Raw genomic sequence first — 17,637 nt, forward strand, 5'->3', positions numbered from 1 at the left:
GTTTTAACTAATGAGAATCTATCCTTCTCAGTGTCAGCATTTGCCTGAAAGCATTGATCATACATTAATTTCCATAAAACAGCATTAGAGACCTGTTTCGATAAACCTTTAAATTCTAATGTACTTTCATCAGCTAAAACATCTACAAATTCCATATTACTTTTCTACTCACCAAATATAAAACTCGTCAGTTTTCCTCTGGAAATTCTCCGGTCTTTCACAATCAATCGATCGATTTTCCTTCTAGGTTCTTTTTCAATCTTTGCAAAGTTTAATCTCTGTTCATCACTTCCCCTCTGATCAAAGGATGGAAGTTGAAAAAAAACTTCCGACTTATGATTGACTGGCTGAAGCTTGCCAATGAAATAAAATAGCTTATAATGTAAAATATTTCAAAGTCTTAAGCAAATATGTTGAAATCGATTAATCTTGTGAGACGAATTTCCTTAATTAGTTCTGAGTCAGCGTAATTCAAAAATGTGTATTTATTTGTACACATTTAAATAGAAAAGAATGCTTACAAAAATAGTACAATAATATGAAAATGTAAGGTTATTGCATCTAAAATGGCGGAATAACCCTTTGTATGCTGTGTATAAGAGATGTGTCTGCTAGCCTGCTTGGTCTTCAAGAGAGCGAGCCAGTCTGCTGAATATAATATATAAACAGGCTCTAATCTCCCGCCCGAAAGATAACTCCTCCTTTACAAAGGTGTGGGCTAATGAGTGATTGCTATAATCAATGTAACATATGTTATCACTTAAAACACACTTCTACCTTCTGATGACATGGCAGGAAATGGGGAAAGGTAGAAGATAGAATTTCACCTCACATAGTTCTACAGACTTCTTAATTACAAACATGATATGGCAGGAAATGGGGGAAGGAGGATTTGAGTCTCTATGCAAACTTTCATTTACATTTAAGAAAAGCTTATATAAAATATACAATATTCCTCAAAATCCTGACAGATTTTAAATGTTTACTTCTTCAATTATCGCAAGTCATAACATAGAATTTATTGTCTCAAAGTTCTCTTTCATACAATATGGAAAACTTATATTCTGAATAAAGTATAATAAAGCCAATTAAAATTTAGATATTAAGAATATAACAGGACCTTAAGCTAATTTGGCTGTCTCTGCAGCATTGGATTATCCTACTGGAGGATCATCAGATTTGGACTCAGTTTGAAGTATACCACCACAGTGATGTTTTCAGTCATCAGAGAGGAAGCAGAAATATCATCACAGCAAGAGAAGTATATTGGATTCTACCTTGTGCGGAACTTTACGTTACATTTTGTCAGACTTGTACATTTTAGATGTAGACAATTGGCAGGCAGACTTCCTCATCCGACAGCATCTGGACCTGAGATGCTTGTTACAGGGTCCTGTGCCGCAGATGGGGGGGGGGGGGGGGGTGAATGTTGGCCTCAACAACAAAGTGGACAGGTGGATGTGGTACTTTGATAAGACCCCATGGGCTCTACCAGATCATCATGATCTTCTGTTTAAAGTATGGTTTTTGATCATGCGTTGCGGTCACGGTCTTTAATGCCATGGCTTTTGAAGTGAAGATTCCACCAAGATTCCTACGACGCTTAAAAGTAGGAAATCTACTTCTCACAAAGTCTACCATTGACTATGGAAGGCATACTTAATTTTGGGACGAGTCTGAGTTTCCATCCCATGGATACATTTTCTGCTTCCTGTAGCTATGCCTGGATGGTGTCAGGTTTCTGCCCTTACTGTTTTGCTTCAGAGACAGTGTCTCGAATTAGGACCTTTGTGCACAGGACTCTTGTGTAGCTTACCCCATTCATTTGCCATTGACTTCACAGGATCTGAATTTGGTTCTCTCCAGAAACCACCAATTTAATCCATTGCTGTAATTACTCTCTCTACACAAGATGTTGATTCTTATAGCCATCACCTCTGCAAGGCGAGTGTCTGAACTGGCAGCCCCCTCCTGCATAAGAACTTTTTTCTTTTTCTAGATAAGGGCAAGGTTGTGTTGAGTCCCGCGACTTTCTTCTTACCCAAGGTAGTTTTGTTTTTTTTTGTATTTTTTCCAACACTCAACCAGGATATAGTTCTTCCTTCCCAATGAACAACTCCAATTCACCAAAAGGAAATTCGACTTCATCGTCTGGATGTGTTTCAGGTTGTGAGGGTCTGTGTCAACCTCTGTTTCTGTCAAAAAGATGGATTCCCTTTTTGTGATCCCAAATAGACCCCATAATTATGGACCAGCTTCTTTTTCCACCAAGTATAGGTGGCTCATGCGCACCATCATTCGAGGCTATGATCTCAAGGATCGGGGTCTACTCTTTCCCGTTAAGGCACGCACAGTAGGATTTGTGAGTGCTTTTTGACATCAAGCAAAGCTTTTCAGAATTTGCATGGCTGCCATCTAGACTCGTTTTTGCACGATCTCCAAGTTCTTAACAAGTGGATGTTGTGACCTCATCTGATACCAGCTTCAGTTGTAAGGTCCTTCAGGCTTGTCTTTGAGCTGCAGGCAGATCCCCAGTTTCTGTTTTCTTGGGCATTTTAGCATTTGTTTGCTGTTGCCCACCCCTCATGAGAACTGCTTTTGGACATCCCAGAGGTTAAAGGCTCACTGTGTCCATCGATGAATGGATAGGAATTAGCGATTTTGTACTGTCTTTTAAAAAACGTTTCATTAAGAGACACAGGACCTACCACTCTGTGTATGATCATGTTCTTGGTGCTAATTTTCTAGAAAACTGATTCATGCTGGTGGTAAGAGGGGTTATCCTGGGCTGGGTACAGTTTATTTATTTATTTTTTTGGCCAGTGTCTTATCCTGTAGGCCGCATTATAACCCAGAGTTTAAAGAATTTTTGTGTACCTTTAATAGACTCCAAGAAAAGAGTTTTACTACAATGAGTGCAAAAAAAACCAGTTTTGTTTGGATAATAATTCAGGACATCCAGTGGTGTTTGTTATTTCGCCTCATGTAAACTGCTGCTGCTAAACGGACGGACGTTTAGTAGCAGTTGGGCATTTCTTTTCAACTGCTCCTGAACTCTCCTCTGTTATCTTATCAGTACATGTACACAGGAATATTTCTAGGCAGTTGAGTTTAGAGGCTTTTTCTGGAATGCAAAAAAGGGGTTCAGAAGCTGCGTTTGGAGGCATTTCAAGCGCCAAACACTTCTAAACAGTATCTCGCATTTAGCCACGTTGAATTTTTGGGTATTTAAAAAAAAATACGTTTTTTTCTTTTCCTAAACATGGCATGTAAACGCGGCAAAACTGACTTTTAAACATGGGTTACTATCTGTCAAGTTAAATAGTTCGGGAGAGGTTGTAAAAATGTCATGTGTACATGAAGCCTTAGACAGTACTTTATCATTAAAATGGAGCACCGGTTCATTTTAAAAGCACCAGTCAGTTCAACAGCTTCCCGTCACAGGCAAGGCTGGGGGTTGCCATTTCACCTCTACTGAACGAATAAAGTAAACCAGCTATGGAAGTAGAAGAATAGATTATCAGACTAATTTTATTTTATTTTAATTTTTTTTAACATGGTACCAAAATAGTTAATGCATTGGATAGGATTAATAATTTTCCCCAGCCTCCTTCAATTTTTAACTTTATTTTTGCCAAGCAGGGTGGTGCTGACAGGGCCACCCATGGCCTGAATTTCGCTCAGTTTAGCTGGAATCAGCCTAACTTCAAGCCTTATATGGTCAGCTTTGAAGGGTATTTCCACTTTTGCAGTCAGATTTGGGAAAACCCTATGTTCGTGTTCCCATTCACACAGCAAACCTATATATATATATATATATATATATATATATATATATATATATATATATATATACATACATACATACATACATACATACATACATACATACATACATACATACATACATACATACATACATACATACATTTTTTTTTTTTTTTGTGGCTGCCCAGCAGGGCTGTCCCTAGAGCCTGTGGCCGCTCAGAGGGGCTGTTCCTGGAGCCCATGGCCGCCCACTCAGTCTCTTCGCAGCTGCCCATTCAAGTGGTTGTAAACCCTTACAAACCACTTTGATCTACAGGTAAGCCTAGATTAAGGCTTACCTGTAGGTCCAAGAAATATCTCCTAAACCTATACGGTTTAGGAGATATTTACCCGAAGACAGCCACCGCATGCAAGCCGCAGATCGCGGTGATATGCGGCGAGTGTCGGCTCCCGTGCGCATGCACAGGAGTGACATCATCGCTGCTCCGGCGATTCACGGTGCCGAAGCAGCGAGACCCACCAAGAAGATGGATGCTCGGAACTACAGGGGACAGCGGTGACTTCGCTGGCTCCTGTGTCAGGTAAGTGACACATAATGGACTACTATGTGATGCATAGTAGTCCATTATGCTTTGCCTTTGCAGGGAATCAAAGAGGAAGTACACCCATTAGGGTTTACTTCCTCTTTCAGTTCACAACATGGCTGAGGGGCAGAGACTAGAGGTCAAATGACTGGTGAGGAATGTGAGTGGGAGGGGTTGGAGGAGACCCTATCTCCTGATTTCGACATAGGTGTCACTGCTATGAGATGCCACAAAGTTGAAGACACAGTGAGTAACTACCTGTGATTATAGTTGCCATTAAAAGTCCCCACTGCAGTTCTCAGATCAGCAGATGACCTTGATCAAGAGCACCTAAAGTTGGTTGATCAGAACTCCCCCAGCACTGCCACTCATCCCACCCCCACCCCACCTAAGAGAAGGAATAAAAATGGAGAATACATGGATGGGAGAGGAAAAGAGGGGGAGGAACAAGGAATAAGGCAGAGAAAGAACAAGAAAGTTGGCTAGAGAGAGGGATGGGGGGAAAAAAACAAGAAATTAGGATAGAGCGAGATACAAGGGAAAGAAAGGAGAACAAATGTCCGTGGGTTAGGGGCATACATTTCTTGTCTTGCCTTGGGTGCTGACAAACCACGCTACGAAAATAATTTTACTGTTAGAGGTCCCACAACTTGGGAAATTTTATCAAGGGGTCATGGCACTAGCAAGGTTGAGAACCACTGCTCTAGCTGTTTCTAAGGAGAAGATGTCATGGCTGATTCTAAGAATCTCTAGACCAGGGTTTCTCAACAGTTTTTTGAACAATGAACAATTTCTGTCTCTCGGATAAGTTTCCATTGACAAAAATTTGATCTCTTTTGCTATCTGTAAAGGGGTAATTCTACCCAATGGCCACAAAGGTAAGGAGCATTCTTCTCACTGACCATCACATAATGTATCATGAGTTGAGGGTGTAGTGATATTTTTTTTTTTAGCAGGGGTCCCCTGAGACCAGAAAGTTATTTCAAGGGTTCACCTGTGTTGAGAAAGGCTGGTGTAGATAGTCTTTGTCCCCACACAGACTGAGCAATACCTCAATAACATACAAAGCGGGAGAACCGTTTCTAGAGGTTTAAACCTTTAAGATAGACTGTGTTCAAAGCTAATTTACCGTACCGCTAAAGCTGGCCATACTTTATACAATTTTCTTATTCAATTTCCTTTAGATTTACCTTCAACTATGTAGTGCAAGGGCCTGCCTGATTGACTACAAATTGATTTTTTTTTTTTTTTAGGTCTGACCTCATATTATATGGTTTTGGTAAACGTAAAGGAAAATTGTACTAGAAATTTGTATAATGTATGACCAGCCTAATACAGTACAGACAGGGTTATTTGTGTTGAACATTATTCCACAGCCCCCTCCTAAATGTTACAAAGCAGATAAAGCATGTGGGGAGTTTTAAGCAAGTAAAAAGCACCTAGAAAGGAAACCAGCGATTTTGTTTTGTTTTTTCCTACGTTGCGTGTGAACAGTAACATGTCACAAACATAAAGTAGGTGTTTTTCCAATATTTGGCTGCAAAAGTGGAAATGCACTTTAAAGTTAGTGTAGAAGTCCACCCTAAAGCTAAAATAGTCTATAGACATATATAATAGACATCCACACTAACCTATCTAGCCCTGTAGAGTAGATATATACATATATACATTTTTATGAAGCTGATCCGGCCCGATCGCCAGTGGCGGAAGCTCTGCAGAGGACACTGCTGACAACGGCTATGAAATGAATGGGGAGTGACGTCACCCATAGACTTACTATGGTTCTTCTGTTGTCGGCTGTGTCCTTTTCACCTGCCTCCACAGTGAATCTGCAGCTGACAGCTCAGCATGGAATCGGGTCGTAATGGCTTCAAAAAAGATATGTATACTGATTTCTTCTTTACAGGGGTAGATAGACTGGTGTTAGATCATGGATGTCTATAGATGCAGGGATGGACTTGTACTTTAAAGCTAAGCCACTTTTGACAATTTTTTTATCTCTCGGAATGGAACAATGCAACCTCTTGTTGGCAGCCACTTTGTTTACGCTGCACTGAAAAAAATGCTATTCTATTTAGACAATTGCCAAGAGGCTTAATCATTAGCAAGAGATTAAAATCAACCATGTAGTTTAGCCTGCAAGTCATGACACTGAACAGTGAAACTAAATCCAGGTACATATTTTTTTTTGGATTGAACGAAAAAAAAACTCCGCTCTGGTTGGAGGCGCTTTATTAACTATGCAAGGTTAGTTCAGCGATCTCCCCTGCTTAGCTGTTGTGTTCTGACAGGAGCACAGCCAATAGGCCAGAAGACTCCGATCAGTGCTCTCCACCATTGGCTGAGAACACTGATCGGAAGTCGGTCAGCTGCTGGTTTTCCAGCATGCACGTCCATCAGAAGCCAGACAAATGGTTAGCTTCTGTCTGACAGATCGACATACACACACAGTTTTTTTTATTTTATTTTTTAAACCAGCAAATGCCTCCCAACATTCTGCCCATGTGTACAGGGCTTAAGAACTTGCTGTGGTAGCATATCTGCTGAAGTTGTTGCTGCCCATACAATTATATTACACATGTATATACATATATATATTATTTCTTGTTCAGGTTCCTTTAGATTTACCTTCAACTATGTACTACATGGTTGCTCACCTGTATTCCTCCAGCTGTTGCCAAACTACAATTCTCATCATGCCTCTGCCTTTGGGAGTCATGCTTGTAACGATCAGCTTTGCAATGCCTCATGGGACTTGTAGTTCTGCAACAGCTGGAGGGCCACAAATTGAGCACCCATGATGTGTACAAGGCCCTGCCTGATTGCATGCAAGTTGAAAGTGTTTGGGGTTGACCTCGTATTATATGGTTTTGGCAAATCTAAAGTAAAAATTGTACAAGAAAATTTGTATAATGTGTAGCCAACCTTAGTGTTTGGCTGTGTGAATCAAAGTGAAACGTAAACCTGAAAATAAAAAAACAAGGATCCCCAGCACTGGTCACAAGTGGCCATGGCAGCACTCAGCCTTCCAGATTCATCTTGGGAGATGTTTCTCCTCATCCTCTGGCTTCTTGCTCTGTAGTTTCACAAGAAACACATTTACTGTTTTATAATAAATGCGTCTTTGTACAGTTCTTGTGATTTTTTTTATTTTTTTTACCATCAATTCGCTGCACATACTAGTTGTTTTTTCAGCTTCCTTTTTCATTTATTTAATTTTAGGCAGTCTAAAAAAAAGTCGTCTTTTCCATTCTATATTGCAGTCCCTATCCTCTTTTCTTCTGCGCTACTTTTTTTTTTTGGGGGGGGGGGGAGAGAGAGTATATGAGTATATCCAATTGTGATCAGTGATGTAATATAAAATGGTCCCTATAGCCCCGGTGCCCAGCACATACTTTACCAATGCTTAGCTTGTGGACTGCTGTGCTCCAGGCCTGAATCCAGGTCTAGATCACAGTGGGCTGCAGACTGTCTCCGGAGCTTGGAAGAGGAACTGCCAGCTGTCACTCATAGCTGCTGTTTAGTAGTCGAAAAGCTGAATCGATCAGCTTGCACTGGGCATGTGCTGCTGCTTCAGAATGCTCCATAGTGGAACACAATGCTACCGCTTTATGTTACAGGACGTGCTGTGACTTCTTCACCGGTATAAAATCATCGGCCATTCCTGTTAGTCTAGCTACCTTGACCAGCTCTGTCCTACCTACTCCCTTCAGCGACAGTTTACTACAGTGGTGATCTGTTACATGCTAGTTAGAGCAAGCAGTGGATCACTAAGTGATCTGTTGCTGTAGGTGTGCATGGGGATGCTGCATAAAGTTTCCCCTAACCTCATCTAGACCCCCTGGAAGAAAACAAATGTTAAGATAAGAAATTAACCCAAAATTAATACATTGAATCAGTACAGAAAAAAATGAAATTCTCTCGAATATATGCCCGGGCCCCAACACATGCGTCAGATGTTCTGGATTACATTTTCTTTTACTGCATAAGCAAGTACAATGTGGTTCAGAATATTACCTATCGCAATTCATGATGTAATAAGTAATATTGCTATTATAATTGTTTTTTTGTTTTTTTTACTGCATTGTAATTAAAAAGAGAGGTATGTTTTTTTAGTTTTTTTTTCTGAACGATACTTACCTAGGTCGATGCAGCATTGGTCCCCCACTGGCTCTAACACTGAGAACTGAGCGATCAAATGCCACGATCGCTCGGTTCTCAGGGCCACCTAAGCAGAAACTGGTGACTGTTACTTACCACTCTCTGCCCTCATACCCCCGCCCCCCCGCTCACTGGAGTGCTGGGCTGTGGAGGGGACAGAAGCTGCCAGCACAGGATCTCAAAGGCTCGCTGAGAGCCTCAGCTGGTTGCCGAAAACTCCAACTCCTCAAAATCTCCAACCACTAGCTGGCTGTTTTGACAGAACAGCGGCGGCGTATACACTGCAGTACACCATATGAATGGACATTGTTAGTCTGTCCGTTACTAACCAACAACATGGCCGCCTCTAAGCCAGCGACAACTTTTTTTTTACCTCCTTACCCGCTGTTCTGTCAAAACATCCAACTCATCCAGATCGCCGTTATTATTGCTGCTTGAGAGTCACCGGAAGTGACCTGGTTGGAGATTTTGGGGAGTTGGAGTTTTCGGTAGAACACCAGTCCAGGCATGTAGTCGGATCCTGACTTCAGTGTCACAATCTTGCCCAAGTCTGGACTGGCTCTGCGACGGCCCTGTGACACACCTATGGATCTTAACATAACTTGACATAAGAAATATTAGACCGGCATTGCAAATATATCTAAAGAAATGTAATATTAGAATATTGTTCTTCTCCTGATGTTTTAAAAAAATGACTGTAAACCATGATCCATCGATTGTGATTTTTTTTTTTGTTTTCCATACTTTGTGAAAATCCTATAAAATGGTTTTATTCTTTGGTTCCTCCCATAGGTCGCAGAACCAGTTATCCAAATGCAAGAAGAACCGCTAACAGCAACTATGCTCGCAGGTGCTCCACCACAAGAACAGAAGCAAATGCTCGGTTTGTATAGAGTTTCCGTCCGTAATTTCATCTGTGGATTTGGCTGAAATGTACTGCGGTTGATATCAAAATTGAACCGTTATAGCTATCTTCGGGCTCACACTAGCTATGGGACAATTAATATTGGGAAACTGAGAAATTGTTTGCTAGAGGATATTATTTCAGACACTCAGTGATCGAGCACTTATATGGTGATACCATGACAGTTTTCAAGGCTCCCACTGGGGACTTTTGCTCATGGCAGATCTGAGGTAGTGCAACATATGAGAAAACAAATGTATAACTTGCAGATCACAACAGTGCAAATTACGCTTGAAAAAAATTAATACAGTGCATCCGGGAATTATTCACAGCGCTTCACTTTTTCCACATTTTGTTATGTTACAGCCTTATTCCAAAATGGATTAAATTCATTATTTTTCTCAAAATTCTACAAACAATACCCCATGATGACAACGTGAAAGACGTTTGCTTGAAATTTTTGCAAATTTATTTAAAATAAAAAAAAATCCCATTTACATAAGTATTCACAGCCTTTGCCATGACACTCAAAATTGAGTTCAGATGCATCCTGTTTCCACTGATCATCCTTGAGATGTTTCTACAACTTGATTGGAGTCCACCTGTGGTAAATTCAGTTAATTGGACATGATTTGGAAAGGCACACACACCTGTCTATATAAGGTCCCACAGTTAACGGTGCATGTCAGAGCACAAACCAAGCCATGAAGTCCAAGGAATTGTCTGTAGACCTACGAGACAGGATTGTATTGATGCACAGATCTAGGGACGGGTACAGAAGAATTTCTGCAGCATTGAGTTCCCAATGAGCACATTGGCCTTCATCATCTGTAAATGGAAGAAGTTTGGAACTACCAGGACCCTTCCTAGAGTGGGTTGCCTGGCCAAACTGAGCGATCGGGGGAGAAGAGCCTTAGTCAGGGAGGTGAGCAAGAACCCGATGGTCACTCTGACAGAGCTCCAGCATTTTTATGTGGAGAGAGGAGAACCTTCTAGAATAACAACCATCTCTGTAGCACTCCACCAATTGGGGCCGTATGGTAGAGTGGCCAGATGGAAGCCACTCCCCAGTAATAGGTACATGACAGCTCATCAGGAGTTTGCCAAAAGGCACCTGAAGGACTCTCAGGCCAAGAGAAACAAAATTCTCTGGTCTGATAAAAACAAAGATTGATCACTTTGGCCTGAATGGCAAGTGTTGTGTCTGAAGGAAACCAGGCACCGCTCATCACCTGGCCAATACCATCCCTACAGTGAAGCTTGGTGGTGGCAGCATCATGCTGTGGGGATGTTTTTCAGCGGCAGGAACTGAGAGACTAGTCAGGATCGAGGGAAAGATGAATACAGCGATGTACAGAGACCTCCTTGATGAAAACCTGCTCAAGAGTGCTCTGGACCTCAGATTGGGGCAAAGATTCATCTTCCAACAAGACAATGACCCTAAGCACACAGCCAAGATAACAAAGGAGTGGCTATGGGGATAACTTTGTGAATGTTCTTGGGTGGCCCAGCCAGAGTCCAGACCTGAACCCAGTTGGACATCTCTGGAGAGATCTGAAAATGGCTGTGCACCGACACTCCCCATCCAACCCGATGGAGTTTGAGAGGTCCTGCAAAGAGGAATGGGAAAAAATAGGTGTGCCAAGCTTGTAGCATCATACTCAAAAAGACTTGAGGCTGTAATTGGTGCCAAAGGTGTTTCAGCAAAGTATTGAGCAAAGGCTGTGAATATTTATGTACATGAGATTTCTTTCCGTTTTTATATTTTTAAAGCGGAGTTCCACCCAAAAGTGGGACTTCCACTCATTTGTCTCCTCTCCCCCTCTGGTACCACAATTGGCACCTTTCAGGGGGGGCAGCATACCTGTCTTTGGTATCCTGTTCCTACTTCCAGGAGTCCAGGCCGTGGCCCATGACATCACCGCGGGGCTCCCTTCTACTTTCCCTGTTGCCGGGCCAGTAGGAGAGAGAAGCGAGGCCTTGCGCATACGCAGTAGGTTTCGCGGCGTGAAATAGTAAGGCTACGCTGCCAGTTACCCTTAACCGCAATAGCGGCGGCAGCACCCGACAGCTGATGGAAACATCAGCTGTGGTGCCGACATCGCTGGACTCCAGGACAGGTAAGTGTTCGATTATTAAAAGCCAGCAGCTGCAATATGTGTAGCTGCTGTCTTTTAATGCTTTTGGAGGAGGAACACCGCTTTAATAAATTTGCAAAGATTCTCAAACAAACTTCTTTCACGTTGTCATTATGGGGTATTGTTTATAGCATTTTCAGGGAAAGTAATGAATTCAATCCATTTTGGAATAAGGCTGTAACACAACAAAATGTGGAAAAAGTGAAGCGTTGTGAATACTTTCCAAATAGACTGTAGCTGAAAATATTAATTCCAAATGTGCAATGTATATGTTAGATAGACATAGAGGACGCTGTGTCACATTAATAGGATCCTGTCAAAAAATATATTGGAATAAACACCAACAACAAATAATAAATATAATACATGAACTTAGTGGGCATAGACTACGCTATGTCTAAACATGCAAAAAAATAAATAAATGTGTAGTTCATAAAAGTTCCATGAAGTCCAATGAGTGATATGAATTCATATATGTAAATGCAGAAAAGTGCAAAGGTGATGAGCAGTAATATATGTATTTCCCAAGTTGGAAACCAAAAACACTTGAGTGATTGCACCTCGTGCAGGAAGGAGATCACAAGCGGAAAGCCATGACCATAAACTTATAAATGGTCAAAATGCGCCTAAGATGAATAAGAATGTCTCACACAGCAATATCCGTAATCGGCAGGCAGCGTCACGGGCTCAGCCAGCAGCTCCGGATCTCTCCTCAATCAAAGGGCGGCATACATAAAAAAGACGGGCCGCACATGTAAGTGTAAAACTGTCACAGAAGCTATTTAATCAAACTGTATTGCACTTACATAAGCATAAAAGCATGATTATAACAAACAAACTTTGGCCGGAAAAAGTGTAGAGAGGGCTGGATTAGTGTGCTGATGTCAAGCAAATTCATATCACTCATTGGACTTTATGGACCTTTTATGAACTACACTCTTTTTTTTTTTTTCATGTTTAGACATTGTGTTGTATATGCCCACTACTTCATGTATTATATTTATTATTTGTTGTTGGCGTCTATGTCCATCTAGCAATATACATTGCACATTTGGCATTTATGTTTGTTTATAATTTTTTTCACGTGTAATTTGCACTGATCTCTAAGTTATACATTTGCATTTGCATATGTTGGACTCAGATCTGCTAATTACAAAGAAATATTTTTGTTTAACTGCCCATTAGGATAGCTGTGAGTCCCCCTACCATATACCTTAGAGTTGTGAGCGCAGCTTTTGTGTTGTGTGTTTTTTTTTAGTTTGTTTTTTCTACCTTTGCTCATAATTGAGATTTAGGTATCACATTTTACAATATCCTTTGTTGCCGTGCTGGCACCTTGGTACCATGTCATTATGATTTGCATCTCTTGATGTTGGATTAGGGTTTATCAGCTAGGGTTGCTTCAGGGGGTTGCTAGAGGGGAGGGGTTCATTGAGCAATGATAAGTTCCCACTGACACCATTGATCCTTTTAGCTATCTGTAAGGGGGTAATTCTTCCCAGTGACCACAAGTGTAAGGGGCATTCTACCCACTGATGTACCATGTGGTGGTACTAATGTACACAGTGGTGTAGTAGTTAGCACGCTCACCTAACAGTAAGAAGGGTCGCTGGTTCGAATACCAACCACTACCAGACACTACCTGCCTGGAGTTTGCATGTTCTCCCTGTGCCTGCGTGGATTTCCTACCACACTCCAAAGACATGCAGGTAGGTTAATTGGCTTCTGTGCAAAATTGGCCCTAGTATATGAATGGGGACCTTGGATTGTGGGCTCCTTGAGGGTAGAGGCCGATGTGAGTGTGCAATGTACAGGGATAGGGACAATTGTAGACACTCAGGTTGAACTGGATGGACTGGTGTCTTTATTCAACCTTACTAACTATGTAACTATGAGTTGTAGATATAGTCATTTTAGCAGGGGTTCCCTGGGACCAGAAAGTTTATTTCCAGGGTTCCTCTGTGTTGAAAAGGTTGAGGAGAAAGGCGGTGTTAGAGGAGTAAAGGAAGAATCTATACTCTTAGTATATGATTACACTGCCATGTTGGGATCCTTTATTTTAAATTCTGAAAGGCCAGCATGGAAATAACGCAGACCTAGGAGGCCCACAGTGGAAGACCATGTTTGCAAGGTCAAACTACAGGCCTAAAGATTGCAGACCACAGTTATCGCTGATAATGTGTATAGTGCAGCTTGTTTAACATCATCATCAACTCCAGCCTAAGCTTGGATTCACACTGTAGCAGTGCGGGGCGCCGCATGTAATTTGCACAGGAATTGCAGCACATTCCTGCACAAATTACATGTGGTGTGCCGGTGGTGCAATTTGAGCCATGGATCTGTATGCTTAACCACTTCAGTTCCGGACCAATAAACACCTTAAGGACCAGAGGTCTTTTTGCAATTTCGCACTGCGCTGCTTTAACTGTTAATTGCGCGGTCATGCAATATTGCACCCAAACGAAATTTGCGTCCTTTTCTTCCCACAAATAGAGCTTTCTTTTGATGGTATTTGATTGCCTCTGCGATTTTTTTTTTTTGCGATATAAATGAAAAAAGAGCGAAAATTTTGAAAAAAAAAAGATATTTTCTTCTTTTTGTTATAAGAAAAATCGAATAAACTAAATTTTAGTCATACATTGAGGGCAAAATTTATTCAGCCACATGTCTTTAGTAAAAAAAATGTCAATAAGCGTATATTTTTTGGTTTGCGCAAAAGTTATAGCGTCTACAAACTAGAGTACATTTTCTGAAATTTACACAGCTTTTAATTTATGACTGCCGATCTCATTTCTTGAGGTGCTAAAATGGCAGGGCAGTACAAATCCCCCCCAAATGACCCCATTTTGGAAAGTAGACACCCCAAGGAAATTGCTGATGGGTATGTTGAGCCCATTGAATATTTATTTTTTTTGTCCTAAGGGATTGAATAATGACAAAAAAAAAAAAAAATGATATAAATATATATATCACTATCACTAAATGATATATTGCTCACACATGCCATGGTTATATGTGAAATGACACCCCAAAATACATTCTGCTGCTTCTCCCGAGTATGGGGATACCACATGTGTGGGACTTTTTGGGAGTCTAGTCGCGCACGGCACCCCGAAAACCAATCACCACCTTCAGGATTTCTAAGGGTGCAAATTTTTGATTTAACTCCTCACTACCTATCACAGTTTCGAAGGCCATAAAATGCCAAAATAGCACAAAACCCCCCCAAATGACCCCATTTTGGAAAGTAGACACCCCAAGCTATTTACTGAGAGGCATGTTGAGTCCATGGAATATTTTATATTTTGCCAAAAGTTGCGGGAATATTACAAACTTTTTTTTTTTTGCACAAAGTTGTCACTAAATGATATATTGCTCACACATGCTATGGGCAGAAGTCAAATTACACCCCAAAATAAATTCTGCTGCTTCTCCCGAGTACGGGGATACCACATGTGGGGGACTTTTTGGGAGCCTAGTTAACTAGCTACCTAGCGACACTAGCGACACTGATGCAGCGTTCAGAAAAATTATCGCTTAGTGACACTGGCAAAAGGGGGTGAAAGGGTTAACTAGCGGAAATCAGGGGGTTAAAACCATTATTGGGTAGTATATCGGGGTACCTAGCGCTATAAAAACCTGGCGGTGAACCTAAAAAAATAACTAGCTACCTAGCGACTGTAGCGACACTAATGCAGCGATCAGAAAAACGATCGCTTAGTGACACTGGCAAAAGGGGGTGAAAGGGTTAACTAGCGGCAATCAGGGGGTTAAAAACATTATTGGGTAGTATATCGGGGTACCTAGCGATATAAAAACCTGGCGGTGAACCTAAAAAAATAACTAGCTACCTAGCGACACTAGCGACACATGCAGCGATCAGAAAAATGATCGCTTAGTGACACTGGCAAAAGGGGGTGAAAGGGTTAACTCTAGGGGCAATCAGGGGGTTAAATCTTTATTGGGGGGTGATAGGGGGCTACCCTGGACCTAACACTAACTGTCCTGACAGTTTTTACTGTCACAACTGACACTGAATGCATTGATCAGTAAAGAAATGATCAATGCAATCAGTGACACTGTGACTGGGGGGGGAGGGGGGGCGGGGGGGGGATCGGGGGGCGATCGGGGGGGGGATCGGGGGGGGTTTGTGTGCCTGTGTGTACCTACATGTCAGTGTAGTGTTCGTGCAGACTTACTTTTACTCTTCTCCTCGTAGTCCGGTCAAAAAGACCGCCCCGAGGAGAATGACATCACTTCCTCCTTCCTGTGTAAACAATACACAGGGGAGGAAGCTTCTCATTGGCCAGGAGCGATCCAGAGGGGGTGGCCGAAAACGAACGGCCATCCCCTCATCACGGAGCGCTCCTGGACCGAATCGGACCGCCGTATCCAGCGGGAGGGGGTCCGATGGGACCCCCCACCCGCTGGAAGGCAATCACGTAGATGTACGTGATTCTGCCTGCCTGTGCCATTGTGCTGACGTACAATGGCAATACGGCGGTCCTGAAGTGGTTAAAATAGCACTGAATTCTCACCAAACTGATGCCAGGACCCTTTTTATGTCTGCACCAGAATCAGATCGCTGCATTTTGCAGACTGATTGTGGGGTGTCGTTAATTTAACCACTTAAGGACCGGAAAGGATTTGCCCCCTTAAAGACCAGGCCATTTTATGCGATACGGCACTGCGTCGCGTTGACAATTGCGCGGTCGTGCGACACTGTACCCAAACAAAAATGTGTCCTTTTTTTTTTCTCTCACAAATAGAGCTTTCTTTTGGTGGTATTTGATCACCTACGCATTTTTTTTTTTTTTTTTTTTTGTGCTACAAACAAAAAAGAGCGACAATTTAAATAAAAAAAAAACATTTTTTAACTTTTGCTGTAATAAATATCCCCCAAAAAAAAGTTTAGGCCAATATGTATTCTACATCATTTTGGTAAAAAAAAATATCGCAATAAGCGTATATCGATTAGTTTGCACTAAAGTTATAGTGTCTACAAACTATGGGATAGATTTATGGCATTTTTATCATTTGTTTTTTACTAGCAGGACTGCGATATTGCAGCGGAGAGATTGGACACTTTTTTTGGGACCATTGGCATTTATACAGCGATCAGAGCTAAAAATAGGCACGGATTACTGTATAAATGTCACTGGCAGGGAAGGGGTTAAATGTGTTCCCTAGGGTGTGATTCTAACTGTGGAGGGGGGAGTTTAGTGACTGGAGCAGGAGAGAGATCGCTGTTCCTCATCACTAGGAACAGCAGTTCTTTCTCTACTCCCCTGTCAGAACGGGGATCTGTTCTGACAAGGGGCCAGAATAAATCCCTGTACTGGCTTTCTGAGGAGCGATCACGGGTCGCCTGCGCACATTGCGGGCATGAGCTGACGCGCGTGCCCCCTAGAGCTATTAAAGCGGCTGACGTAGACCTATGGCTATTCGCACAGCCGTGCTAACCTGCTGCAGTATGACGGCGGCTGGTCGGCAAGTGGTTAACATACTCCACAATCGGTTTGTATAGACGGTTTGTTATTTTAGATGCTGCGAATTCGCACTACATCTAGTGTGAACCCAGTGTAAAGCTGGCCATAGACGGATGAAATGTCTCTCCTACAACCACAGTGTTGATAGGGGAATCCCTCCTGCTGAGCCATTGTGTTCTCCTGGTAGGAGGGTGGGGGAAGCTGTCTTCCCCGCTGTGGTTTTTGCTAGCAGCTAGAACAGCTGCCAGCGATAATCACATGTATAATCCAGCAGGCTGGTTGTACACAAGTTGTTGGATCAATTAACTTGGGTATTGGCCATACATGGTTTGAATCTCGGTCAGGAATCTCTGGGAATCGATACAACTGAACATAGAGTGGTTGTGCAGATGTCCATGTTTTCTAAATTAATCATAAATCTTAGGTGATGATTGATTCAATTGCCAAAAGTTCTTTCCCCACAGAATGTGTTTACATTTCACATCCTGTTTTTTAAAGGGTCATTCCATAAAACTGATACTTCCCCCTATGGGTAGATGCTGTTGGGTTAAATTCTCGGCTGGCATCTTACAGTCCCAAACAGCCGAGGCACA

At 41.9% G+C, this 17,637-nt stretch overlaps 1 protein-coding gene across 2 annotated transcripts in view; it reads left to right on the forward strand.

Moving 5' to 3' along the window:
* PABPC1L (poly(A) binding protein cytoplasmic 1 like) overlaps window positions 1–17,637 on the forward strand; it is a 139,891-nt gene that overhangs the window by 109,443 nt on the left and 12,811 nt on the right. For both annotated transcript variants that reach the window (XM_077459800.1, XM_077459801.1), the window contains exon 13: window positions 9,306–9,396. In XM_077459800.1, coding sequence (XP_077315926.1) covers window positions 9,306–9,396 — 91 coding nt within the window. The remainder of the gene's footprint in view (window positions 1–9,305; window positions 9,397–17,637) is intronic.

The sequence above is a fragment of the Lithobates pipiens genome, unplaced genomic scaffold (assembly GCF_037356315.1).
Source record: "Lithobates pipiens isolate NorthernLeopardFrog02 unplaced genomic scaffold, aLitPip1_a1.2 Scaffold_28, whole genome shotgun sequence".
Classification (NCBI taxonomy): Eukaryota; Metazoa; Chordata; class Amphibia; order Anura; family Ranidae; genus Lithobates; species Lithobates pipiens.